This window comes from Lagenorhynchus albirostris, chromosome 9 (genome assembly GCF_949774975.1).
Source record: "Lagenorhynchus albirostris chromosome 9, mLagAlb1.1, whole genome shotgun sequence".
Lineage (NCBI taxonomy): Eukaryota > Metazoa > Chordata > Mammalia > Artiodactyla > Delphinidae > Lagenorhynchus > Lagenorhynchus albirostris.
The window spans coordinates 41,186,013-41,211,761 of NC_083103.1; the positions used below are offsets into that span (position 1 = coordinate 41,186,013).

General features: G+C 35.7%; 1 protein-coding gene across 1 annotated transcript in view; it reads left to right on the forward strand.

The window, feature by feature from the left end:
- The window catches only part of COPB1 (COPI coat complex subunit beta 1), a 32,032-nt gene that overhangs the window by 4,828 nt on the left and 1,455 nt on the right, over window positions 1-25,749 (forward strand). The window contains exons 5-20 of the mRNA XM_060159611.1: window positions 1,293-1,407; window positions 2,598-2,690; window positions 4,682-4,819; window positions 7,127-7,246; window positions 8,874-8,981; window positions 9,065-9,211; window positions 9,929-10,074; window positions 11,486-11,582; window positions 12,687-12,847; window positions 13,712-13,832; window positions 17,626-17,853; window positions 18,018-18,197; window positions 20,371-20,515; window positions 21,529-21,648; window positions 24,424-24,569; window positions 25,179-25,268. Of these exons, the coding sequence (XP_060015594.1) occupies window positions 1,293-1,407; window positions 2,598-2,690; window positions 4,682-4,819; window positions 7,127-7,246; window positions 8,874-8,981; window positions 9,065-9,211; window positions 9,929-10,074; window positions 11,486-11,582; window positions 12,687-12,847; window positions 13,712-13,832; window positions 17,626-17,853; window positions 18,018-18,197; window positions 20,371-20,515; window positions 21,529-21,648; window positions 24,424-24,569; window positions 25,179-25,268 (2,155 nt within the window). The remainder of the gene's footprint in view (window positions 1-1,292; window positions 1,408-2,597; window positions 2,691-4,681; window positions 4,820-7,126; window positions 7,247-8,873; window positions 8,982-9,064; window positions 9,212-9,928; window positions 10,075-11,485; window positions 11,583-12,686; window positions 12,848-13,711; window positions 13,833-17,625; window positions 17,854-18,017; window positions 18,198-20,370; window positions 20,516-21,528; window positions 21,649-24,423; window positions 24,570-25,178; window positions 25,269-25,749) is intronic.

Consider the following 25,749-nt stretch of genomic DNA (forward strand, 5'->3'; position numbering starts at 1 on the left):
GCAAATATGTTTTGATTAGCCTGAACATTTTTTCTTTATTATCATTAAATTGTTAACGTTGAAAAGTTGAAAGATCTGGCAACACTGGGTCCTGGTTTCTGCATAATGACAATCTGCTGGAAGTGAATATGGCCCCCTTTAAACAGGTTGTACACTTTCCAGTTTATGACACTACCTGTCATTCTCAATTTTAGTACTCCAGCCCAATTAATTAATTTATTAACTTGCTTAGCCCATAGCTTTGAGATTTTGACCTTATTTTAGAATTCTCTTTTTGTGGAATGTGGATCTTTTTACACTTAGAAGCCTTAAGGAGGGAACTTTTTTTAATAGGAAGGATTGCAATTCTCAGCTGATTCCTATCCTTAGAAAGCTGAAGATTTTGGACTTTAAAAGCCATTCTAAAAAGGCAGTTTTAAAGTTTGGACTTTAAAAGAATGAGTTAGATGAGGCTGGAATGCTTGGTTTTTACAGTCACTGGTGTCAATTTATTTAGAATTAGAATGTAATTTATATAAATATCTTTGTGCTTTAATAGTTGATTGTTAAGTAATTTCACAGTTCTTTTACTGTTACATTAGATTTTGTTGTCTGTTAGGAAAAGTGGTATTTTCTGGTTAATAATGTAGAGTTCTTTGAAAGTTACCATACAGACTACACAAATTTCAGAATTTAAACTACAGTATACACACAAAAATTATGACATAAAACAGTTAGAAATTTGAACACTTTCTATATGATGATAGTAAGGAATTGTTAAAGTTTTTAAGATATGATATTAATATTAGTTTAAAAAAGAAAGAGTCCTTAATTTTAGAGAAGCATACTGATATATTTACAGAAGAAGTGTTAACGAGGTGTGGGATTTGCTTAAGAATAATATGGGAGGAGAGGAAGCAAGTAGAGATGTAGGTGAAACAAAAATGACTATGGGGCTTCCCTGGTGGCGCAGTGGTTGAGAGTCCGCCTGCCGATGCTGATGAGCATCAGCATTATATCCCTAAAGTATATGAAAGAGAATTGTTAGAGCTATTCAGTTGATAGGTAGCATGTTGGATAAATCAGCTTTTTCTGTATTAACTTAGAAAACATATAATTTGATAACTTAATAGATGAAGATGTAAGCTTCTGATTCATACCCAAAATTTTCTAATTGATTTAAAGTTTTGAAAAGCAAAAAAATGGATAGTGTTATAAGGTTTGATAAAGGTTAATTTTGGTAGTGTCCAGAGAGTTACTAAAATAACAAAGTAGCTTTTATTAAATATGGATATTACCTGTTTTATTTCAAGAAATTTTGAACATCTTATACCTGATGCTCCTGAACTGATACATGATTTTCTGGTGAATGAGAAGGATGCAAGTTGCAAGAGAAATGCATTTATGATGCTTATTCATGCCGATCAGGTGAAGTACTTTTTAAAAAATACTTTTATCACTGTATTTAAATGAGAATTAAAGATATTTCAGAGGCCTAATCAAGTTTTTAGTCAATAATTTTGTTTATAGTACATGTGATTTGTATATTTTGACTTTTTTAGATTTTTTAATTTATATAAAAATAGAATTTAAAAAAATTCCTTCTGTGGAATATTGCTTAAGTATATACTCTTTTTTTTAAAGTAAACATCAGAGAAGCATTTAATAGCAGCCACTTTACAGTTCTTCCAGACTGAAATTATTATGGCCATGTGCTGTGGCACTCTGCTTTGGGGCTTTATTTTTCCTTCTTTCAGTATAGATCTAAAATTGTTTAATGGAGAAAAATAGTATGGGGTCTATCCTGAGCCATAGCTTCAAAAGAGGGTGGACTTCAATGTAGATATGTCTTTATTAGGCTTTTCAAACTTCATAAGTAAATGTCAGCTGTACATCCAGCTCCGCTGGTGATTAAAGTTTGTTCTTCTGCTGGTTAGCAGTGACTCTGCATACCTTGGTGGGATCTAATCTCGGAATTTTTACCATCCAGTATTTATTATCAAAATATGCATGAAGACTGGAAAGCATGGAATCTATCCATTCCTCTGAAATCTAGATGCTATCATTTTATCTTTGTAAACAAGATTATAAGAAAGCTGCTTATTTGGGCCACAGTGTTTGTCGTTCTCTAGAGTTGGTTTTATTGACCTATGTTATTGCTGTTTACCTGCATGAAGGGACATAATCAGAAATAGTTCAATAAAATCTGTCGATACTTTTCTGTAGAGCTGTTGTTGAGGCCATAGATCTCTCTATTGCAGTGTTCAGTGTGTGAGAATCAATGAGATTTTTCTTTTGGATCTCAGAAATAGGAGTAACTGTGCTCATAAGCAGTTGGTTTGTTTTGATTGTGTGGATACCCAGAATCATGTAATACATAATGTCTTTCTACTTGGTTTAGCTGCTAGAAAATTCAGACCCTAGATTTGTGGCCCATTTCTAGAAAATATATTTGACTTTTACATTATGTGTTAACCTTCATTTTTGTCCTTCAATTAATTTTCCTTTGCCCTCATTTCCTCATTTGTTTTAGATTTATTTGTATATATTTTTTAAAATTCATTAAGTCCTTTTATTGAATGAGGTTGAGTTTGATAAATATATTGTTATTTTTTCAGGATCGAGCTTTGGATTACCTAAGTACTTGTATTGATCAAGTTCAGACATTTGGAGACATTCTTCAGTTGGTTATTGTTGAACTAATTTATAAGGTAAGACTAATCTATAATGGGCAAAATTAAGAGTTTGAGATAAGGTTAAGTAGTCTCTGGGATGCTGCTTAATTGCTAGGATAATATGTTTTAACAGTAGAAATATTTCATATCATGGCCTATTAAAGTCTTCCCCACCCCCTTTGTTTTATCATATTTTCCAAATATTTCCGTTCTTTCTAAACCTCCATAAAGAATTCTGTGAAAACTCGTGGTTTGACCCAATACAGCTGCAAAGAAATTGTTGTGTACTGCTAAGTCACTGAATAGATTATGAATTAGGCTTTGAAATAAAAGTCAAGATTTTTTCTTGAATACACACCAGACTACTTTTTTTTTTCGGCTGCACCAGGTCTTAGTTGCAGCATGTGGGATCTTTAGTTGCGGCACACGGACTTCTTAGTTGCGGCACATGGACTTCTTAGTTGCAGCATGTGGACTCTCTTACTTGCGGCATGTGGACTCTTAGCTGTGACATGGGGACTTCTTAGTTGCTGCATGCAGACTCTTAGTTGCGGCATGTGAACTCTTAGTTGCGGCATGCATGTGGAATCTAGTTCCCCGACCAGGGATCGAACCCTGGCCCCCTGAACTGAGAACGCGGAGTCTTACCCACTGGACCACCAGGGCAGTCCCCACACAAGACTACTTTGGAAATCTAAAAACAAACCAAAAAAAAGTCTTAAGTATTTTTTTGTTCCTGTTTGTAAAAGAGAATAGAAAGACTTTAAATATGTTAATATGACATTGTAAGCCATTGACTCACAGAAAGTTTAAAACTAGATTAGAGATTTGGATTTTAAAATGAAGTACTCTATTGGCAACATTTTAATTTGATATATCCTTCGAAAGAATTGATTGCATCTTAAACGATCTGAGAAAATAAAAGATGCAATAACATCCAGTTTTGCTATTGATACCATTGGAGGCCAACAAAAATATTTGTTAGGAATGACTTTTATTGAATAGGGTGGCGTGGACAGGATACCCCTAGCATACACTCTCACTCATTACAGCCTCTTTGCTTCTGCAGGAAAGAGGCCCCTTTCAACACAGAGTACCCAGTCATTTGGAACTGGCATTTAAGATGAAACCAGAACTATAAATATATAAATATAATATGTGTAATATATATAAATATAATTCATGTGTATGGTTTAGGGATACCACTGAGAGTCTCAAAAATAGGGATTCTCTGCTATCCAGTGACTTCTTTGTCTGGTAGGATCCAGGTTATAAGAGGGAAGAAGTTTTGAGTCATATTGGAGTAATGGAGATTTGACTATATATTTTAGGAAAATCTAACATAAATTCTGACTTCAAAAGAGAAAAAGTAAGGAATATTTGCTTCACAGGTAAAGGTATTGAGATGCATTTAGAACGGGATAGAAAATTATAGTTGTCTTCCCAACATTGAATATGGCCCCAAATAATAAGTAGCAGTACTTGAAAAAGAGGTTATCTTTCTTGCTTTATTTAAGAATTGGTATTTTTCTTTTATCAGCTGTTGAGATTTATATAATCCATCATGTTTCCCTTTTTGACGTGACATCCAGAATAAAAATGTGGTACCAAATTTAATACCTATTACAGTACCCATATTAGTGTACTTAGTTAATGTGTTGTCCTTTCTTTGTTACTTTACATTTTCTCTTTCTATTTCACTTGTGTATAGTACGCATATCTTTAATTATGAGCCATCTAAAAATCTTTATAGAAAGAGTGGAAATATAAAGTATTATTGAATGAATAAATGGATTGAGTAGCTGTAACAATTATTTGAAGTAAAACCTATTACTTTCTGAAATTACCAGTGTTGTATCACAGCGTCTCATCTGACATTGGCCGACATCTTCAGGTGTCCTTAGAAGACTATTCTTAGCTTTCAGATTAAGAAAACTAGCATCCCGTAAGCTGATATCTATTTTAAAAATCTGTTTGAAAGCAAGTGTTCCTGCAGTCAACTGAAACCTAAATGTTTTCTTCTCCAGGTTTGTCATGCTAATCCATCAGAAAGGGCTCGTTTCATTCGCTGCATCTATAACTTACTACAGTCATCTAGCCCTGCTGTAAAATATGAAGCCGCTGGAACATTAGTGACACTCTCTAGTGCACCTACTGCAATCAAGGTACTGCTTTTTTTTGGGAGGGGGGGGTGCCAATTAGATGATAGATATGCTATCTTATCACTTATGATTTAGTGACATTGCAGTTTACTGTGTGGTTACACAGCATTACATGGCATAGAAATAACTACAAATATTAGAAAATTATTTGATTTCTTACATAGTCTGACCTTCCTTCTTTTCTTTCTTTCTGCTTTCATATGTATATAGGGAGAGAGCAAGAGAGAGAGAGAATAGCAGTATTTCTGGTTTCTGGAGAATGACACTCGTATTTTAAGATCTCCACCCATACTTTAGTTACATTAAAAACTAGATCTAGGGCTTCCCTGGTGGCGCAGTGTTTGAGAGTCCGCCTGCCGATGCAGGGGACACGGGTTCGTGCCCCGGTCCGGGAAGATCCCACATGCCGCGGAGCAGCTGGGCCTGTGAGCCATGGCCACTGAGCCTGCGCGTCCAGAGCCTGTGCTTCGCAACGGGAGAGGCCACAACGGTGAGAGGCCCGCATACCCGCTAAAAAAAAACCGGATCTAGGAAAATGGATACTGGATCCTAAAAAAGTTCCAGTGAATATTTTCAATAATGAAATATTTCTCTTTTTTAGTTTACTCTATCAAGACTATGTGAAGAACCCCTACTATATTCATAGAATGAACTGTTCTAGAAAGCCGGATTGTATAAATAGGAGAATTTACTGCTTTCGCCACCAATACTTAAAAAATTCTTTTCACTTTTTATTTTGAAATAATTTTAGACGTAGAGAAAAGTTGCAAAACTAGGACGAAGTTCCCATTACCCTTCACCCAGCTTCCCATAATGTTCATGTCTTGCATAACAATTGTATAGTTGTCAAAACTAAGAAATTACCATTGGAACAATATTGTTAGCTAAACTATAGACTTTATTCAGATTTCACCAGTTTCTCCACTAAAGATCATTTTCTGTCCCAGGATCCAGTTTAGGATCCCATGTAGCATCTAGTTATCATGTGTTAGCGTCCTCCAGTCTGTGACAGTTCCTCAGCCCTTCCCTGTTTTTCATGACATTGACACTTTTGAAGAGTACTGGGTCAGTTTATTTGTAAAATATCCCTTAATTTTGGTTTGTCTGGGGTTTTTTCCTAATCAGATTAAGGTTATGCCTTTGGGCGAGGGGGAAATACCACAGAAGTGATGCACCATTCTCAGTGTATCATATCTAGGAGTATATGATGCTGATACATCGTCTTACTGGTGATGTTAACCTTGATCGTTTGGTTAAGGTGGTGTCTGCCAGATTTCTCCACTGTTGAGTTATGATTTTTCCTTTTGTAATCAATCAATATCTTGAGAAGATACTTTGAAACTGTACAAATATCCTATTTCTCCTCTGACTTACACCAACTAGTTTTAGCACCTATCAGTGAATCTTTTCTACAACAGTTACTACTATGATATTCTAATGGTGATTTTCTGTTACCCTTATTCTACATGTATTATTTGGAGTTCTTCCGCAAGGAGGAGCTGTCCCTTCTCCTTCATCCTTTCTTCCCTCTCTCCCTCTCTCCTTTCCTTCTTTCTTTCTTTATATCAATATGAATATTCTGTGGATTATAATCCAATATTATTATTTATTTTGTTGATCAAATTGTTCTAGCTTTGGTCATTGGGAGCTCTTTCAGGTTTGCTCCTTTGTCCTTTGCTTTTAATGACTCAGGGCCATCGTTATATACTTGAGTTTTTGGTAGCGTAATGCAGGTGTGTTAGAGTTTGCACCTAAACTAAAAGATGCTCAATAGCTAAACTATTTGGGATTCTCTGTCAGCTTTTTTCTCCCTTGTTCCTTAGGTTCAGCCCTTAATTTTGGGGGGGCCTCTTACTGCTGTGGCCTCTCCCGTTGCGGAGCACAGGCTCCAGACGCGCAGGCTCAGCGGCCATGGCTCACGGGCCTAGCCGCTCCACGGCATGTGGGATCTTCCCGGACCGGGGCACGAACCCGTGTCCCCTGCATCGGCAGGCGGACTCCCAACCACTGCGCCACCAGGGAAGCCCAGCCCTTAATTTTTGCCTGTTAACAAGTGTTTCTGCCTGTAACAGCCCCTTTTCATCCTTTTAATTTGTGATGCTTCTGATTTTTAGTAACCTTGAAAAAAATAATGAAATTTGTTAGAACTTAGGAAATAGAGGGACACATTCCTCTGGGAAAAATGCATAAACTTTTAGTGCAGTAGTGGTAAATGTATCTTGGTTTCTTGGAGGCTTTGTTTCTTATTTTCAGATTCTGTGTTTAAGGTAGGTGAATGTGTTCTTAAAATATATTTCTCTTTTCATATAGGCTGCTGCTCAGTGTTACATTGATTTAATTATTAAGGAGAGTGACAACAATGTAAAGCTCATAGTTCTGGATCGATTGATAGAATTGAAAGAACATCCTGCTCATGAACGAGTACTACAGGTAGGTTTTCTCTAAAAGAGAGAAATCCTCAATAAAATCTTTTTTCAAATTGAGATAATTCCTAAGACTTACTGTCTTGGTTAGCTTACATGCCTGGAGACTGGGCAGTTTAAATTTTGGTCAACTAAGGTGTAACTCTTAAAGCACCATAACCTTTTGGGATATTGTCTTTGTTATAAAAAAACATTCCTAACATGAATTAATATGTTACCTTTTATCTTTTCTATTTGTACTACACTTGGTGTTCTTAGCAGTAGAGATATATTTGTTTTAATTTTAATATAATTTACATTTCTTGGAAAATAATTATACCAACTGAGAATAAAGATGATTAGATTCTAGAAAATTATCAGCATACCTATTTAATCTGTGAGAATGATTGTTATAAAAATAAAGCTCCATGGTACAAATAGAGCTAAATTCAATGATGATCCTGGATCAGAATAACAACAGAAAATTTGCTATAAAGGACATTATTGGGACAGTTGGAGAAATGTGAATATAGACTCTATTATTTAATAGTATTGTGATCAATGTTAAGTTCTCTGAATTTGAGAATTTTACAGTGGTTATATAAGAAATTTTTCTTGAGTATACACTAAAACATTTAAGGGTAGAGAGAGTATGACAAAGCAAATGTAATAAGATATTAACAACTGGCAGATGTAAGTGAAGGTTATACAGTTAATTCATTCTTAAAATTTATAGAACATTTTTATCAGAGAAATTTTTAAAAATAGAAAGTTTTAAAGAAGTAAAATATTTTGTTTTGCTATATTTAAAAATACTTACTTGCTATAGATTTTTAAGTGTGCTTCTTTAAAATATTACAGTTTCCTGCAGAGCCAAAATAACATTATCACACTTAACAAAATTGTTAATAATTTCTTAATATTATCCAGTTTTCCCAGATGTCCCTAAAACGCCCTTTAGTTTTGTTTTTCCAGTTCATGACCAAACATCACATCTGGTTGTGATGTATGTGGTTGTGATGTATGGTTCCTTAAATCTCTTAATTTGAGCAGTATCGTTTTTTCATGACACTGACTTGTTCAAGAGACCAGACCAAATGTCTGGTCTCCTTCAGGATGTGTCTGGTTACTTTCTTTGTGTCATTTAGCTTGTTCCTGTTGACTTTTGTATTTCCTATAAACTGTAAGTTTGAGCTAAAGCTTGATAGGGCTTCCCTGGTGGCACAGTGGTTGAGAGTCCGCCTGCCGATGCAGGGGACACGGGTTCATGCCCCGGTCCAGGAAGATCCCACATGCCGCAGAGTGGCTAGGCCCATGAGCCATGGCCGCTGAGTCTGCGCGTCCGGAGACTGTGCTCCGCAAACGGGAGAGGCCACAACAGTGAGAGGCCCGCGTACCGCAAAAAAAAAAAAAAAAAGCTTGATAGAGTCATGAGTAAACATTTTCAATGTGAATGCATCATATGTGATATTATATACTTCATATTGCCTTATATCAGGCGACTCAAATTATCTGGGTTTTCCACCAGTAGTGATTTTATTATAGATCAAAGAATTAAGGTCATGAGGGACAGAATCCTTTATTCTACAGTTAGGATTTTCTTCTTGTGACTAGAAATACTGGTGTTAATTCTGGATTTTTTTGTTCTTTTTCAGGATCTGGTTATGGACATCCTAAGAGTACTGAGCACACCAGACTTAGAAGTACGCAAGAAAACTCTGCAGTTAGCACTGGATCTTGTCTCTTCTAGGAATGTCGAAGAGGTAAAACAAAACTTTGACAGCACTTTGTAAGCTGTCAAGCCAAACATGATGTCATTCTCACTTATTTTTACTTTGTTCTATAGCTGGTTATTGTCCTTAAGAAGGAAGTGATTAAAACAAATAATGTGTCAGAGCATGAAGATACTGACAAATACAGACAACTCCTTGTGCGAACATTGCATTCCTGTTCTGTCCGATTTCCAGATATGGCTGCAAATGTTATTCCTGTGGTATGTAATTCCAATGATCTTAACTTTGAAATTCTCTAAAAATAAAAGTTAAATTCTAGTTATTTAACAGTTAAACTCTGGAAATGTCAACTGTCTGTACTCACTAAATCTCATGGTCAGAAGGGATCTTTATGTTTACTATTAAGCTCAAAAGGATAAGGACTCTGACTTCTTTCTCTTACATCTTCACCAAAAAAATAAACAACAACAAAAAAATAGTGACAAAAATACTTCCACATATTATTGCAATTAATGTTTGTTACAGTTCCCTAAAGTAAAATTATTCTTTGTGTATAGATTATTCAGTGGGATTTTACCTCTTAAAGTTGAAGGATTTAATTAGAGGAAAAATTAACATACCCAGAATATTTTGTTTTCTCTCATTGTCAGATAAATTAGGTATGTTATTGGAATTTGGAATTTTGACTTTGAGCTCTGAATTTTCTCTAAAATGATTTTACTTTTAGTTACAACTTAGATGTGTCCAGTTATTTTGACTTGTGGATTTCCAGCTTCTGTTTTATCATGTGTTTTGTAATAAACTGAAAAGCCATCATGACTTTGTTTACATAATGGTGCTTGTCTCTCAACTTACGTTTTGTTGTGTATTTGAAAAGTATTATTTATATTCTTTGTAAACTTGTTTAATTTACTTATTAAACCTTAGATAATTTTCTTTCTGAAAACATGTAATCGTTATCCATTTTTTTCTTTTAGTTAATGGAATTTCTCAGTGACAGTAATGAAGCAGCAGCTGCTGATGTCTTGGAGTTTGTTCGTGAAGCCATTCAGCGCTTTGATAACCTGAGAATGCTTATTGTTGAAAAGATGCTTGAAGTCTTTCATGCTATCAAATCTGTCAAGTAGGTTTAAAATCTGTTTAAATGTAAAGTCAAATAAGCATTTTACCAATTTCTGTTTTTTGGGGGTTTTTTGCGGTACGCGGGTCTCTCACTGTTGTGGCCTCTTCCGTTGCGGAGCACAGGCTCCAGACGCGCAGGCCCAGCGGCCATGGCTCACGGGCCCACCCGCTCCGCGGCATGTGGGATCTTCCTGGACCGGGGCATGAACCCGCGTCCCCTGCATCAGCAGGTGGACTCTCAACCACTGTGCCACCAGGGAAGCCCCCAATTTCTGTTTTTAAGGGTCAGTTGATAGACAATATAGGGGAAGCGAGGTGTCTCAACACAGTCAAGACAAAATAAATGTCAGAAACATGTCACCCCTACTCTCACCCTTAGTTAACCCAAAATCTATGTACAAAATAAAATTTTTGGTCCATGTGATGTAGGTAGGTTTCTCTATTCTAATTTCCTCTAAAACATTGTAAATCCTGAAGTGACTAAGGAACATATTCTTAAAAGGTATCATTTTGGGGATACCATTATTATTTATATCTCCCCTTTAGCATTTACTGAAGTGAAGGATTGAAAATACAACCTAAGTCTGAATTGTTTCCTTTCAGATAGCCTTTGCTAATGAGAAAGGACGTTGCATCCAAGTTTTCTTCATGTAAATCATCTCATAGACTGTAGTAGACTTGCATTATATCTGCCTGTATAGAAAAGAAGGGACTACAAAATTGGTTTTATGATATGAAGATGTATTGATATTTATGGAAGTGAGAAAGATTTGCTTCCTTTCTGGGGAAAAAAAAAAAACATATCAAAGTTTAGCTTTTGGCAGCCATAATCTCTTAGAGCTTCAGTTTCTAGAATTTTTTTGAATAAATTTAATGAAAATCTTAGGGAAAAGATGACTGAAGACTTTATTCAGTTTAACATTTTTTAATTAGAAAATTGTTGCTTTCTTTATGTTTTTGGTCTTCTTGTTATGATCCTCTGCATTCCTTCCTTTTTCATTGTTCTTTTCAGCCTCCTGCCTCTTCAGTGAATTACTTTTTATATTAAAATAATACATTTTTTGTAGTGATAAGTTATAAAATCAAATTTACCTTAAATTTGATCCTAAATGGAAGATAACATCTTTCTGGGAAACATTTTGGTATTTTATTTTTACTACTAGGTTTACCAGTTGTAGAATGTTCCTAAAAATGATGGATAGGACGCTTAGTTTCCTTTTAATCCTTGTGATTTCAAGAGAGAATCAAAGAAACATAGTGTCTTTGTTATATTCTTCCTTAATATTTCATCCATAGTCCCTCACAACTGCAGAATATTGTTTTCTTGCTTAAGCTTAAATTCACAAAGAAAGATCACTGCTTCAAGATTTGTTGGCAGAATCAGTGTTTCAGAACTTGTATTCTTGCTATAGGATTTACCGAGGAGCATTGTGGATCCTGGGAGAATACTGTAGTACCAAGGAAGACATTCAGAGTGTGATGACTGAGGTCCGCAGGTCCCTTGGGGAGGTATGTTTTACTTTTAGTAAATTCTACTTTATATGGTGATTTTTTACTTTAATAAACTGACTTTTATGTGGTGATTTGCTTTTGTGTTTTTATTTAGTAGTGTTTGGGCTAAAGAACACTGAAAAAATTTTAATTACACAGATAATTAAGCCTTTGGGCAATGGGAAATTAGGAGAGTTGCCCTCCCCTACATTGAGCCATAACACCTGTTCTTTTATCTGTATTATTTACCCTTCTGGGTAAGATTTTATTTGAACAAAAGGTTCTGTGTTTTAAAAAAAGAAAAAGACTTGTAAAACTCTGCTTAATTCTCTGGAAAAAGAATGCATATATTATAAGAACGGGACTGACTTTAGAATATGTATTTATGTACTAAAACTGGCAGTATTTCCTCATCCAAACAACCATATGGTAGAATAGAAAGAACAGTGCTTGTCAGGAGCCTGGATTCCAGTCTTTCTTCTGCCAGTAATTAGCTCTGGGTCTTTGGATATAAGTTCCTAAACCTGACTGGACATCAGGTTTTTCATCTATATAATAAAGGAGTCGATAGATAATGATTGAAGACTCTTAGAGCTCTTAAGTTAGATGATAGACTGGTGTTGAGAAATAAATACAAAGTATCCATTTGGTTTAAAGAGGAAGTTGATGAAGTTATTATGTACAAATAAGTTAGATTTATTTCATTTTATGGAAGGATGCGTGCTGGTTTTGGTTAGTATTTCAAGGAAAGGGATGGAGAAGAAGAATAAGGCTTAGTGAGTATCTCCTTTGTCTTATAGTCAGTGTCCTAAGCATTTTCCTATTAAGTAACTTGTGTGGAAGGAATTAAGATTTCCATTTAACAGATTAGGAAACTGAGACTCAAAGTGGTTTAATTAATTTTCCCAGAACCATACAACTAAAAGTGGCATCCAACTCCAAAGCCCCTGTTCTCACTACATTACCCTGGGAAGGAATGAAAATTGAAAGCAGAGTCCCAAGTTCCAAAAATCCCATTGTGGGAATAGTTCTGTAGAGAACTATAGAAATGATTGAATATTTAAATATGTTTTGCTTGCTACTGATATTATTACTAAATTGATGTTTCCAATTGATTTTTAGATCCCAATTGTAGAGTCAGAAATTAAAAAAGAAGCTGGTGAATTAAAACCTGAAGAAGAAATAACAGTGGGGCCAGTTCAGAAGTTGGTAACTGAAATGGGCACCTATGCAACACAGAGTGCCCTTAGCAGTTCCAGACCCACCAAGAAAGAGGAAGAAAGGTAATTTGTGGCACCTGTGCCCTGCCAGCTACCCCTCTATGATTACTCCTGTGTCTAAAACAGTCAAAGGATTTCTTTTTCTTATAATTGATAGTTTCCTCTTTTGACCCAAATGGAAATTTTTGCCATATAAGATACTTGAAAGGAGAATGATGTTTTAAGTTCTTTCCCCCAGAAATTGTGTTAATAGTTTTAATCCTCTGCTCCTTATAACTGTTCTCATTGAAATAACTGTGTTCTGTTTAAACTAAAATTATTTTACTCATGTAGAAAATGCTAAGTGGAGGTAACTGATGATATTTGAGTTTTGTTGCCTTTTTGCATTTGGAAAACATTTTGAAGATTTTCCACTTCTAATTGATGGAATAAAATTTCGATGTTTTCCTCCTTATTTTGTTCTCAACTTTATAGTGAAGTTGATGAAAATTTGCCTAAAATTTTAATGGTTACTATGTACTAGGCATTGGGCTAAATAAAGAGCTTGTGTCATATAGTCTTTGACAGTATCCTGTTGATTAACCACATTTTATAGAGGAACTTGAGGCTTAGAGAGGTTTGCAACTTACCCAGAGGGACATAATAAATAAGTAGATAAGCTGGGGTTTTAATGTAGCTCATTGGTTTCAGTATATGCACCTTTAACCATTTTCTCTTTCCCTATTCATTTAGCTCTTTTATCATTTGAAGATAAGTGTTAAAGCCATGTGATTTTTTCTTTTTCCTTTTTCATTCTGAGAGCTAAACAGGGAACCATAATTGAGATCCCTATCACTGAAGGGTGGCACTGAGAGTATTCAGTAGGCTTCCTTGAGTCGTTGATGGCTGAGAAGTTGGTGGCTTTCACTTTCCCTGATTGCTTTGCAGACCTCCCCTGCGAGGATTCCTTCTGGATGGAGATTTCTTTGTGGCTGCCTCGCTTGCCACAACTCTGACCAAGGTTGCCTTGCGCTATGTAGCTTTGGTTCAGGAGAAGAAAAAGCAAAATGTAAGTTCATTTATCCTACATTTACCCAACAAATGAATCTTGAGAGCTTATGCTCTAGTTGGGGAAATGGACAAAGTGATATAGCATAACATATATACAACCTAATGATTGTAAAATTGACAAAGTAATGTAATAACAATAGCACGTGATTAGTCCAGTGGAAGTGATACAAGGGTTTATGAGGTTATTTCTGCTTGCTGGGATTAGTCAGGGCCCAGTGAAGGAAATGTCTCTCCCTCTAGCATCTTCATCCTGTCAGTTACTGTCTGTTTTATCCTAGAAGTGCCTCTTAAATGTATTCCTGTTTCTACAGTTCATACCTTCATCGTAGCGTCTGACCATTCTGACTGTATGTTAATTTACAATAATGTACTTTCATTCCACCCAACCCCTACTACCATCCTTTGTGTTATTGTCCTATATTTTATTTCTACATGTCATGTTATCCACCCTATGATGTATTGTTGTTATTTTTGCTTTAAATAGTCAGTTGTCTTTTTAGTATATATTCACCATTTCTTTCCCATTTCTTATTTATCTAGTGTCCAGACTCAGGTAGGGAAGGGGGACATACTTAGCAAGTTGTAAGAAGTTGAGAATTGAGAACAGGTCAAAGTTCACGTACCTTCCTGGGTGGGTTTTTTTTTTTTTTTTTCATATTTTTCTTCATGGTAAAATGTACATAACATAAAATTTACCAGTTTAACTGTTTTTAAATGTACAGTTCAATGTCATTAAGTATATTCAAATTGTTGTGCAGCCATTATCACTATCCCTCTCCAGAACTTTTTCATCATCCCAAACTGAAACTACCGAGCAAACAGTAACTCCCCGTGCTCCCTCCCCTAGCCCCTGGCAACCACCATCCTACTCCTCTCCCTCTATAAATTTGCCTATTCTACATACCTAATATAAATGGAATCATACAATATTTGTCCTTCTGTGACAGGCTTATTTCATTTAGCATGTCTTCAAGGTTCATTTGTATGGAAGCATTGTCAGAATTTCTTTCCTTTTTAAGGCTATATAATATTTTGCTGTTTCTGTATATCCATTCATCCATTATAAATGGTCAGTTTCCTTCCAAGTATTTTTTTTAATGAGAAAAAAGTTATATTTGCCCACATATTTACCACTTATGGTGCTTTTCATTCCTTTGTATAAATGCAGATTTCTATCTGATATTTTCTTTCTGCCTAAAGAACTTGTTTATTTTTATAACGTAGGTCTGCTGCTGATGAATTCTCTCAGCTTACATTTGCCTGAAAAAAATCTTTACTTTGCTTTCATTAAAAAAAAAAATCTCTGTGGTAGAATTGTGAACGTTTTTATTTTATTTTTGTTCATATCTTTTTTCACATTGCTAAAATAATGAGTGATGTATTAAAAACTAATGAGAAAAAAATCACTCATGGTTAAAGCACTGAAGTACAAATCTTGTTAATATTGTGCTGGCGATAGATAGAAACATCAAAAGATGGAATAACATTACCAGATATAGTAACAAAAATCTTTCCTTCCTCAGAAAGAGTTCATTATGGCTTTTAATAATGATCACTTTTTCCCCTAGTAGTGATCATTTTGTGTTTTACAATACTGCAGTTTCACTTAACTTTATAACATTTTCCCATGTTATTCTAAACCCTTCCTAATCATAATAATATTTAATAGCTGCATAATAATAGTCCATTAGATTCTTTCCTTTACTCAAACCTTCATATAATTAGACATTTTCTTTTTAGATTAGGGACTTTCAAAGGATTTTTTTTAAATTTCCATCTTATAGATTTCCTTATAAATCCATAAATGAGGTTTAGAGGGTCGGGTAAAATTACAAGATGTATTATCTCTTTTTTATTGACTAATTTTATTTATGGGCAGTAATTTACTTTGTAACTCTCTGTGGGCCATTATTTATTTATTCAGGTCTTGTCTGTTCTTTAAATTATGCTTTTTAAAAATCTCCAGCATTTTATATCTCAATTCTGCAAGTTGGGAGACCATTTGCTGATACCTGCTTAAGAGAACTGGATTCTGGTAACATACCTGGTTCAGCAAGTTTGTGACCTTTGGTACGAGGCAGAAGGAAGTTTGGTTGTTTATCACCATACTGGCTCTCCTTCATTTATGCCTTTTCCGACAGTCTTCATTTTTTCATGTAGATCTGACTTTCTCTCTGGTATCATATACCTTCTGCCTAAAGATTTTGCTTTAACTTTTCTTGTAGTGCAGGTCTGTTGGCAGTTAATTCTTTTGGTTTTTGTTTGTCTGAAAAAGTCCTTCTCCTTCATTTTTGAAAGATATCTTTGCAGATGTAGCATTCTAGGTTGACAGTTTTTTTCTTTTAGTACTGTAGAGATGTTGCTTCATTGTCTTCTGGCTTTCGGTACTATCAAGATGTAGCTCCTGTGTCTCTGTGTGGAATGTGTCCCGTTTTCTTCTGGCTTGTTTTGGATTTTCTCCTTATCACTATAATTTCAAGTTTCAGTAAGTTGATTAGGATATGCTCTGGTGTGGTTTTCTTGTTTGCTTTTGGTTCATTGAGCTTCTTGGATATGTGGTTTTGTAGTTTTCATCAAATTCAGGAATTTTTTGGCCATTATTTCTTCAGCTACTTTTTTCTGTCCCCCTCCTCTTTCCCCTCCTTCTGGAGACAATATCTAGGCTCAAAGGATTATCACACTTACTCTTCTGAGGTTCTTTCCCAGGCTTCTGGTAGTTTTTTCACGTATGTATGCTGATCAATACTTAGCCAAAGACATTTTGACAAAGATATAAAGCATGTGTCAGGATAATGCTACATGAGACTAAAAAAGTAAGTCGAATTCACTGGTGGAAGACCTTGAATAGCAGGCTGAGTGATAGGGACTTCAACATGAAGGCTGTAGGAAATCATTGAAGGTATTTGCATGTGGAGTGAAATGATTGGTGCCCAATAAAGATTAAGATAGTAGGTAATCACTTAGCATCACCAGTAACAGGACAACCTGACATTATGTGCCTCCTAATGCAATACAATAAGATATGCAAAACATTACCTATCTTGTACTCTAACTAAAAGTGGAGAACATTCTGTAGAACAGCTAGCTTGGGCTCTTTAAAAGAAATCATTGTGATGGAAAACAACACAGAAAACCAGGGGACTGGTCTAGGTTAAAAGGGGCTAAGGAGAATAATAGTCAAATAAAATGCATGAAACTGGTCCTGGGTTAAAAAAAAAAAAACATTTTGTGACAATTAGGAAGATTTAGTTCAATTTGGAGTGTAGTAGATATATTTTGGAACTGTTACATTTCTTAAGTGAGATGATGATATTATGATTATAAAGGAAACTGTCCTGATTCTTAAGAGATGTATGCTAAACGTTTATGAATTAAAGATTCTTACTTTCATATGTTAAGCCAAAAAAATAAGTGTACCTATATAGGTAGAGTAAGAAAGCAATTAGAGCAGAATGTTAACAATCCGTGAAGTGTATCATTCTTTTAACTTTCCGTAGTTGGAAAGATAAAAGATAGCATTGGCCGGTGAGGGGTTAGAGTAAGAGAAAATAGTTTAAAAATCACTTCTGTCTGTCAGTTAAGGGTTAATGAAGATTTTAGAGGGTGGCAGTTAGAATAGAAAGGAGGGAAAAGGGTGCAAAAAAACAGGGAGATAAAATCTAAAATATTTGAAATCTTATTCAGGTGAAGTGAAAATTAGGTTTATTTCTTGGATTGTGAGTTATAATAAAGTGACATTATTGCATTTGGAGAAGCCTGACAATAAATAAGCCATTTCTTTCCTTATCTAGTCTTTCGTTGCTGAGGCCATGTTGCTTATGGCCACTATCCTGCATTTGGGAAAATCCTCTCTTCCTAAGAAGCCAATTACAGATGATGATGTAGATCGAATTTCCCTGTGCCTCAAGGTCTTATCTGAATGCTCACCTTTAATGAATGACATTTTCAATAAGGAATGCAGACAGTCCCTTTCTCACATGTTATCTGCTAAACTTGAAGAAGAGAAATTATCCCAAAAGGTAAGGTATATATGATAAAGCCATAATAGTGCTTTTTGGTTTTATTGTTGTTGCTGTTGGTTTTTCAGTCCTCATGTGTGAGGGCTTGTCCCTGTTGAAGGCCTACAAAAAGCTATCTTTTTTTCCATATTAAAGAGAGATGGTATATTGTATTTTCAACACAGAAAGAATCTGAAAAGAGGAATGTGACAGTACAGCCTGATGACCCCATTTCCTTCATGCAACTAACTGCTAAGAATGAAATGAACTGCAAGGAAGATCAGTTTCAGCTGAGTTTGCTGGCAGCAATGGGTAACACACAGAGGAAAGAGGCAGCAGATCCCCTAGCATCTAAACTTAACAAGGTAACAAAATGTCTAATACACTGGCGAGTTATTTAAATTGGCTACTTAAGAAAGTAGTAATCAGGAAGTTGTTGGTCTTGCTGTTTTTTAAAGGAAAAATATCTAGTACAGCATCAGTTTTTGTCAAGTTATTCTGATTGATGGGTTCATTAAACATGAATTGAAGCTCGGTGCAGCCTGATACTTTACTATATGATGGCACTGTAAGTCGCAGAGATGAGTTTTAACTTGTTCCAGTTGTGTGTCAAATTACCACAAAGTGAAACATAGCGCTGAGGCATCCTAGTGGTTGACTAAAACTTTTAAAAGGCAGGGCACTAGCCTCTTCCCCAACACCCTGCCCTCAAGTTTCTCCTGTCCCCTGCTACTTTAAACAGGACAATTACACTTTTATAGTCTTAATATATTGAGTTCCGAATAGGATTTCATTAGGAAAATTGTTCTAATCTCTCTCTACTCAGATGTTAAATTTACAAATCTGGTTTAATCCTTCCTCCATTAGATGAGTAACATTCTCAAATTGGTTTTGTTGACCAAGATAAGATCAGTGGCAGAATAGGAACTACTGAAACACTTTTCTCCCTTAGAATTGGGAATTGATATTGACAATATTACAGTGATAAAATTTTTCAATTTATTTTTTAAAATTGTGGTAAAGTTTACATAACATCAAATTTACCCTCTTAACTATATTTAAGTGTACAGTTCAGTGGCATTAAGTATAGTCACATTATTATGCAACCATCACCACCATCTATATCCCCTGAACTTTTTTCATCTTACAAAGCTGAAACTCTATACCCATTAAACAATAATTCCCCATTCCCTTCTTCCCTCAGCCCTTGGCAACCACATTCTACTTTTTATCCCAATGAATTTGACTATTCTAGGTACCTTATGTGGAACCATGCAGTATTATCCTTTTGTGATTGGTTTAGTTCACTTAGCCTAATGTCTTCAAGGTTCATCCATTTTGTAGCATGTGTCAGAATTTCTTTCCCCTTTAAGGCTGGGTATACTTCACTGTGAATATATACCACGTTTTGTTTATCCATTCATCTGTTGATGGACATTTCGGTTGCTTCCACCTTTGGCTGTTGTGAATAATTCTGCCATGAATGTGGACGTTCAGATATCTCTTCGAGGTTCTGCTTTCATTTCTTTTGGGTTAAACCCAGAAGTGGAATTAGTGGATCATAGTGATTCTGCTTTAATTTTTTGAGGACCACTATACTGTTTTACATAGCAGCTGCACTGTTTTACATTCCAACCTTCAATGCAGAAGGATTCTGATTTCTCCATATCCTTGCCAACACTTCCTTTTTATTTCTTTTGTAGTAACCATCCTAGTGGATGTGAAGTGATATCTTGTTGTGGTTTTGATTTGCATTTCCCTAATGATTAGTGATGTTGGGCATCTTTTTGTGTGCTTATTGGTCATTTATATATCTTCTTTGGAGAAACGTCTATTCAAGTCCTTTGCATATTTTTTAATCTGGCAGTTGTTTTCTTTGTGTTGAGTTGTAAGATTTCTTTATATATTCTGGATACAAGTCCCTTATCAGATGTATGATTTGCAGATATTTTCTCCCATTCTGTGGGTTTGTCTTTTCACTCTGCTAATAGTGTCCTTTGATGTACAAAAGTTTGTAATTTTGATGTAGTCCAATTTACCCATTTTTTTCTTTTGTTGCTTATGTCTTTGGTGACAATATTACATTTTTAAAGTGTTATATATACTCTGGATGTTTTTTTAAAAATTTTTTTTGGTGGGGGAACATCTAAAAATTTATCTTTGTGGAATTACAGGTGTTTCTTGCTTGTAATTATTTTTCCTGAGTTTGGGTAACAGCTAGTGAGTTTAGGTGCTTAGGGATTTTACTGAAAATGTATGCAAATCTATTCAGTTCCTAAGTTAGGATAATGTTTAATGCATTTGCTGAACATATTTAACGTCTTTCTACTACTGAGCTGTAAAGTGTAGGACCTGTTATTTTTAATGTCTAAGTTTCAGTTACCATGTCTACATTACAAAACAATTTTATTACACATTTCAAATGACTGGTCTAATCTAAGCACATCTGTTAATTACCTAACAGACTTAGTCATTTGGCTAGGATATGTTTGGTTAAATTGTCTCAGTCATTTGATTATCTTTATTTTTGTTTGACAGGTCACCCAATTGACAGGTTTCTCAGACCCTGTATATGCAGAAGCTTATGTTCATGTCAACCAGTATGATATCGTCCTGGACGTACTTGTTGTGAACCAAACCAGTGATACCTTGCAGAACTGCACGTTAGAGTTAGCTACTCTGGGTGAGGAAATTTACCATAACAGAAAGATATCGTTACATAGGAAATCTTTATGACAGATTGTTAAGAGAAGTGCACAAGTCTTAGTATAAGAATTCTCTTGAGCCCTTTGTGACATTTTGAATCAAGTCTTATTAGTTTTACATTTTATATTTATTCTCCTTCTACTCCAATTTTCTGAACCTTTGTGATACTGACTTTCTTATGCTTATGTTCTTGGTATTCAGTGAGCTTAATCTAGCATATGTCAGTTTTTCTAGATTAAATAAGAGCTGTTTAAGTTACAGATTTACCAAGTAGTTCTAAGTTTTAATTGCCTTAGTACAGAACTAGGTATTTTCTGAGCCCATTACTAATACATACCATGTGTGGCCAAAGTAATACATCATTATCACATTTAGCAATGTGAGATTTTTTTTCTTCTTCTTCTTTATATAGACACATGAATCAGACTTTCTCTGGTCATTTATACATACGGTTTTGAAGTTGGAAAGTATAAATTGTATACAGGAACAGTGCACTGCCCCTAGGAAATTCCATATGGCTTAAACAAGAGTTAAGGGACTTTAAGAAATCAAGGGAGAACAGTTCTGCCCTGTCTTCCTCAGCATAGCTTGAGGCCTATATAAAGAACTGTTTCTAAGAATTTGCAGTCCTTTCTTCAGATTGTTTTATCTTTGTAATGGATTGTATAGTTTAAGACTTAAGCTTTTGAGACGTCTGTATCCATTCACTGAAATAAAGCAGTATGCCCAGAGTACCCCCGCCCCGCACCCCCACACATGAATTAAATATAGAATTATTCTGAGAAGCCTATTACCTTTTAAAAGAAAATGTGCATTTTGATGTGAATAATAGTGTTAAATGATTTCTTTATTTTGTCCTTATATTTGAATCATAACCCTTCTCTTGTTCCTTGTTTTGCTAGAAACTATTGAGCTATATACATTTTAAGGTTTTACGATTGGAGAGGTTAATATTTATGTCCTTTTAGCCATGTCTAAATTTTTTTTCAGGGGACCTGAAACTTGTGGAAAAGCCATCTCCTTTGACTCTCGCTCCACATGACTTTGCAAATATTAAAGCTAATGTGAAAGTAGCGTCAACAGAAAATGGAATAATTTTTGGCAATATAGGTAAGGAATTGTTTTATAGCATGTGATGTTTGGATACTTTATTAAAGAATTTCTGTAACGAGTAGCTGTGTGACATTTCTTGAGGACAGGACTTGAATCCATTCATGCATTCATTCATTTATGGGGCATCTGCTATGCTATTCAGTGTTGTACCGTGTTCTGGATATACAGAAATGAACCAGATAGAGTCACTGTCCTCAAACTGTCAAGCAAAAGGAGGAGACAGATAAATAATAGATTAGAATACAATGTGATAATGGCTAGTTTATATACTATGTGCTTTGGGTTCATAGAGGGAAAATGCTAACAGTATAGAAGGCTTTATAAAGGAGGAAGGTATGTTATCAAAGGATAACATTTGAACTGAGTCTCAAACTGTGTATAGGCATTTGTTGCCGGGCCACCTAGGGATTAGCTTGTACAGAGGTATTAAGTCAATAAGCTTTCTTTTTTAAAAAAGCAATTTCTGGGGCTTCCTTGGTGGCGCAGTGGTTGAGAGCCCGCCTGCCGAGGCAGGGGACACGGGTTCGTGTCCCAGTCCGGGAAGATCCCACATGCCATGGAGCGGCTGGGCCCGTGAGCCATGGCCACTGAGCCTGCGCGTCCGGAGCCTGTGCTCCACAACGGGAGAGGCCACAGCAGTGAGAGGCCCACGTACCAAAAGAAAAAGAAGAAAAGCAATTTCTGTGGTAGGAACAAAAAAATCTTTGTCCTCAGATAGCTTCTAGTTGAGTAAGGGAAAACAGATATGTGAAGTAGATATGTGCAGTACATAACGGTAAGTGCTATGAAAGAAGGCTGTGCTAGGTGAAGTGGAAGTCTATTAAGAGATTGGGTCGGTTCTCTCAGAGTGGTGGGGGGTTGGGAGGAAAGGTAAAGGAAAGGCTTTGTGGAGAAGCTGAAGCTCAAGTGGGGTTTTAAAAGATCAGTAAATGGTCTACAGATAGAGATTCAGTTAGAACAAATGCAAGTAGTTTGATATACCTGGAGTTTAGAGTGCGCTAGAGGGTGGTGGTAGAAGAGAACGAGGTTGGGAAGGTTAGTGGCAGCTATATTATACTTGTCATGCTAAAAATTTCGGACTTTATCCTGGATATAGAGGGGAGCCATTGAGGAATTACTAGTGAGTGAGTTACATGATTAAATATTTCTGTGGCAGCACTAAAGAAGACTGATTGGAAGAGGCAAGAAGATTAACTAGTAGACTTGCAGTAGCACAGGTGAGAGATGATGGAGAGTTTGAACCAACACAGTAGTGGCTGGGATGGAGAGAAGGGCTGAATATAATAGATACTTAAGGAGATAGAATGTCCAGGACATGGTTACTGATTGAAGAGAAAGTGGCTAGAGCAACGCTCAGATTTCCTGCTTGGGTATGTTGGGTTGGTGTTTATGTTAATCACCAAAACGGCACATAGGAGAGAAGGACAGATTTGAGATAGATGATAAGTTAAACTTGAGGTTAAGTAATGAAGTGTCTTAAGTTATTGAAGGGCAGTTTGAGATGAGTCTGGAACTTGAACGAGAGGTCTGAAGTAGAGATGAATATTTGTTTTAAAACCATAGAAATCACCCAAAGAAGGCATAAAGAGTGAGAAGAAGGGAGATTTGAAAACCGAATCCGAGAGAACAGCAATATTAAGAGCTGTTTGGAGTTTTTATTCAGGGTAGTATTAAAGCTGGTCAGAGAAGGAGAAGCCTGCAAACGAAGTGTGGTTAGAGAAGCAAGGAAAAATTCTAAGAAGTATCGGCAGCTGCAGAAGATCCCTAAGAGAAAGGCCCTTTGGATTTGACAATCAGTGATAATAAAACGTTTCTTATGACCTGTCTTGGGCAGTGGTGGTGGGTTGAAGACTGCATAGGACGTGGAGAAATAAAGATAGTGAGTGTAGGCCACTCTGAGTGTACGACCTTGGTTTTGATAAGAATGAGAGAGGGCAGTAGCCAGAAGAGAAATAAAGGATGAGGGAAGATTTTTTTTTGACGATGAGAGGACCTTGACTATGTTTATAAACTATAAGGGAAGAAAGTCAGTAAAGAATATGAAGGTAAAGACAAAAGAGGTAATGATTGATGGAATGAGGTCCTGAACCAAAGCAGGCATCACAGATGGCAGCAAGTATGAACCTTGAAGAGCAGAGGCAGTACTTGTCTGATAGGAAAGGTAAGTAGGTGAAAGTTGATTCAGAGAAAGATACATTTATTTTTAGAGGTGGGGTTGAAAATTAAAGGAACTTATTCTTGGTAACCTTAGTTTTCTCCAAAAGTAGGGTGGGGGAATGTCAAGAAAACAGGCTAAAAAAAAGGTAGGCTCCAGTCAGATTATGACTTTCTACCATGGAAGAAACAGTTACAGAAGAAAAGGTCTTGTATCGTTACGTACTATGGCTCAGCAGTATTCATCCAGAAATATTAGTTAAGCATGTGCATGAGAACACTACTACCTGTGTATCCTTCTCCAGTGTCTAACACTGCAGCTGCTATGTAAGCACTCACTGAGTTTGAATCCTGGCCTCCACCACTTAACCAGTTCTGTGACCTTGAGCCACTTAATTAAGTTCTCTTTGTTTTTATTTCTCTATAAGATGGAAAATAATAATACTATAACATAGGATTGATGGTCATATTAAATAGGTAATAATTTGTAAAACATAGAGCCTACTGTATAATCAAAACTATTTGCTAATGTCATAGTTGTTATTTGGAAATATTAAAAATTTTTAATTAAAATTTGCCTTTGGTGATTGGGGATCTTTTTATATGTGTATATTGCAGTTTATGATGTCTCTGGAGCAGCAAGTGACAGAAATTGTGTGGTCCTCAGTGATATTCACATTGACATCATGGACTATATCCAACCTGCAACTTGCACTGATGCTGAATTCCGTCAGATGTGGGCCGAATTTGAATGGGAGAACAAAGTTAGTCCTTGGGAGATTTCCTTGAACTCCTTATGTTTCTTTTTGGCTAGTGTTGAGGGATTCTCTGATAAAATTAATCCCTCTAATTTTCAGATGTGAAAAGCAAAGTCTTTCAATATCTGTGCTTACAAATTAGCTTTAACTGGAAAGCATGCAAGTGGTTTGGTTAAGTTACGGTTTTAAATTGGTGAGAGTAACAGTTCTATAATTAATCTGATTGTTCAAGACATTATAAACAATGTTCCATCTCTTGTATGTATGAGTAGTAACTTGCCATTGAATCCAGTGTCCAGTAGAAGCTTTGCAAAGTCAGTGCCTGCTAGGGAACTTTGTTCCTGTAAGCCTTGATTTTTATTAGAAATATTTTATATACAGCATGTTGATTGTCTGTGAAGTTATCTGTATCTGAAAGTTCTGATACCAGCCTACAGTTTGTTGGATTTTGTAGATGTCATTTACTTTTTGTTGCCCACTCTTTCCACCTAAATACTTGGAAGGAGATTCTAATATGACATACGAATGATTGTCTTCTCAACCCCAAGATAAGAAATTCACAACTTTCTTAAAGTAAGAGCTATAACCTCGACTTTTTTCTCTCCCTCTGTACAGGTGACGGTTAACACAAATATAGTTGATTTAAATGACTATTTACAGCACATATTAAAGTCAACCAACATGAAATGCCTCACTCCAGAGAAGGTAAAATTTGCCCTTGTACTTCTTAAATCTGATAGAGAGTAAGATGGTCGATTCTTGGCTTTCTTGTATTTCCTCTAGTGTATTTTGGTATTATTTAGCCTGAGAAAAGCAGTGTCATTTTGGACTAGCTAAAAGGAGTTATCCCATAGAATGTATGAATCTGCTTACTGCTTTCTACTGGAATAGGAACAATATCTGCTTGTTCGTAGTGCAGTGACCCAACTGAATAGTCACGTTGGTTTTTCTTTTCAGTCTTCTCCCTTTTGGCTAAAGGCTTATTCCACAATAGTTCACAATACTGGATTAGAAAATGTCCATAATCTCTTCTGTTGGCTCTGATTGTGGGTCATAATATATTTGCTCAAGTATGGAATTGTTAATGTACTTTGATTTTCTGCTATGTTTGTGTATGTATGAAAAAAGACTAGAAAGAAAGACCAAAAAGTGAAGACTGCCAGGGAATTCCCAGGAATTTGTTTTT